The sequence below is a fragment of the Solanum tuberosum genome, unplaced genomic scaffold (genome assembly GCF_000226075.1).
Source record: "Solanum tuberosum cultivar DM 1-3 516 R44 unplaced genomic scaffold, SolTub_3.0 scf00058, whole genome shotgun sequence".
In the NCBI taxonomy this organism is placed as follows: Eukaryota; Viridiplantae; Streptophyta; class Magnoliopsida; order Solanales; family Solanaceae; genus Solanum; species Solanum tuberosum.
The window spans coordinates 500,359-502,481 of record NW_006238982.1 but is presented as its reverse complement, the minus strand read 5'-3'; the positions used below and the strand labels follow the sequence as shown (position 1 = coordinate 502,481).

Here is a 2,123-nt window from a genome sequence, read left to right as displayed (position 1 = left end):
AACATCTACTCAAATGAGATGGCATGTTGAAGGTGGCACTAGAGATGGGGTAATGCGACATCCTACAGACAGTATTGCTTGGAGGAAATTAGACGAAGCACATACAGATTTTGCTCGAGATCCTCGAAATGTTAGACTTGGATTGGCTTCAGATGGCTTTAGTCCATTTAAGTCTATGTCTATCTCACATAGCACATGGCCTGTTATCTTGATTCCATATAATTTGCCACCATGGTTGTGCATGAAACAACCATATATGATATTATCAACTATTATTGATGGTCCTCGTGCACCAGGTAATGATATTGATGTCTATCTACAACCCTTAGTTGATGAGTTAAATAATTGTGGGTTGGTGTTGCCACTTATGACATATCAAACAATCATATGTTTCAAATGTGTGCAGCATTGCTTTGGACAATTAGTGATTTTCCAGGGTTAGGTAACTTATCAGGATATGGTGTGAAAACTAGATATGATTGTCCATGTTGTCTTATACAATATATTTTGGACATTATTGAATGTTGATGGAAAAGGAAAAGATAATTTAAACTCCCGTTTAGATTTACAAGAGATGGGGATCCGAAAAGCTTTGCATCCTAAGAAAAAGGCTAATGGAAAATATTATCTTCCTCCTGCATGTTTCACATTGAGTAACACACAAAAAGACATCCTCTTACAAGTGTTAAAAGATGTGAAAGTGCCAGACGGATATGCTTCAAATATCTCAAGTTGTGTTGATCTGAAGCAATGCACAATGCATGGGTTGAAGAGTCATGGCTGCCATATTTTAATGCAACAACTCCTTCCTATTGCCTTGCAGAATCTCCTGCCAGTGAATGTACTTAAGCCATTGATTGAATTAAGTAATTTCTTTAGGGGCATTTGTTCAAAAGATCTGAAGATAGGTGACTTGAAAAAACTCCAAGATCGAGTTGCAATAACTCTATGTCATTTGGAGAGAATATTTCCTCCATCTTTCTTTGATATCATGGAACATCTACTTATCCATTTAGCTGAAGAAGCAATGTTGGGAGGACCTTCACAATATCGCTCAATGTGGTTTATCGAACGGTTTTCATTTTGTTATTTTTATATCATACTTACAAGAAATTGTAATTTGTAATTCTAATAATTGTCTATTTTAGGTTCTTGCTTTGTCTTAAAAACTACGTAAGGAATAGACATTATCCAAAAGGTGCGATTGCAGAGGGACGTTGGATAGACAAGTTAATGACGTTTTACTCATGGTATTTAGATGACGTCGAGACTAAGTCTAATCCACCTTTAAGAAATGATGTTTTATCTAATGAAACGACAAACCAAGAGGGTCGTCGATCAAGTACAGAGAAAGGATTTAAGCTTGATGACATTACACGTGCTCAAGCCCACAAATATGTTTTGTTTAATTCTACCTCCACAACTTCATATCGTGAGTAAGTATTAAATCATAATTTATACTTAGTAATTAATTATTAAATAATTTTCTTTCAACTTTTTACTAAATAGTTATGTGTTTTACTTCCGTTGTGAACACATAAAAGAAATCAAGAAGGAAAATCCTCGTCTATCAAGACATAATGTGGATCGAATTCATAATGAAAGATTTCAACTATGGTTTAGAAATCATGTAAGTATCAACTAGCTAAAATATTTGCTCATATATTACTATATAGGTAATTATAACTTTTAGATCACATCTTTATTTTTGAATGCTAGGTCGAGAAGATGCATATGGCTAGTGAAAAAATATCCAAGGATATTCAAACTTTAGCTATTGGCCCATTAATACAAGCAAAAAGAATGACTGGCTATATATGTGATGGAGTTAGATACTTAACAGAGTCTCGTGATGTTAAGAGAAAAACTCAAAATAGTGGTATTATGTTAAAGGCTATCACTCAAAGTTATGCAAGCACAAAAGATAAAAATCCCATATTGGCAGAGGTTTCTTTTTATGGAATCCTCACAGACATAATTGAGTTATATTATTCCAAGAATCTCAAGTTTGTATTGTTTAAATGTAAATGGGTGAACAATAGCAAGGGGCTTATTGAGAAAGATGATTATGGATTTACTCTTGTGAATTTTAATCATCTACTCTATACAAGACATCAGTTATC

General features: G+C 33.9%; 1 protein-coding gene across 2 annotated transcripts; it reads left to right on the top strand.

The window, feature by feature from the left end:
• The first annotated feature begins 507 nt into the window (after positions 1-507).
• On the top strand, positions 508-2,117 carry LOC107060082 (uncharacterized). Of its 2 annotated transcripts, XR_001473136.1 has the most exons (3): positions 508-1,074; positions 1,149-1,630; positions 1,720-2,117. XR_001473136.1 is itself a non-coding variant. In XM_015307421.1 (2 exons), the coding sequence occupies exons 1-2, from the start codon at positions 575-577 to the stop codon at positions 1,438-1,440; spliced, it is 792 nt and encodes a 263-aa protein (XP_015162907.1). In that variant the 5' UTR covers positions 508-574; the 3' UTR covers positions 1,441-2,117. The 2 variants fall into 2 exon arrangements, 1 of the variants encoding a protein (XP_015162907.1); XM_015307421.1 differs by having other exon boundaries at positions 1,149-2,117.
• The last annotated feature ends 6 nt before the right edge of the window (positions 2,118-2,123 follow it).

Bases quoted from the DNA above. Each gene is read 5' to 3' on its own strand.
- LOC107060082 (XM_015307421.1), top strand. From the start codon at position 575: ATGGGGATCCGAAAAGCTTTGCATCCTAAGAAAAAGGCTAATGGAAAA. The intron at 1,075-1,148 runs GTTTTCATTTTG...TGTCTATTTTAG, and splicing joins TCAATGTGGTTTATCGAACG to GTTCTTGCTTTGTCTTAAAA.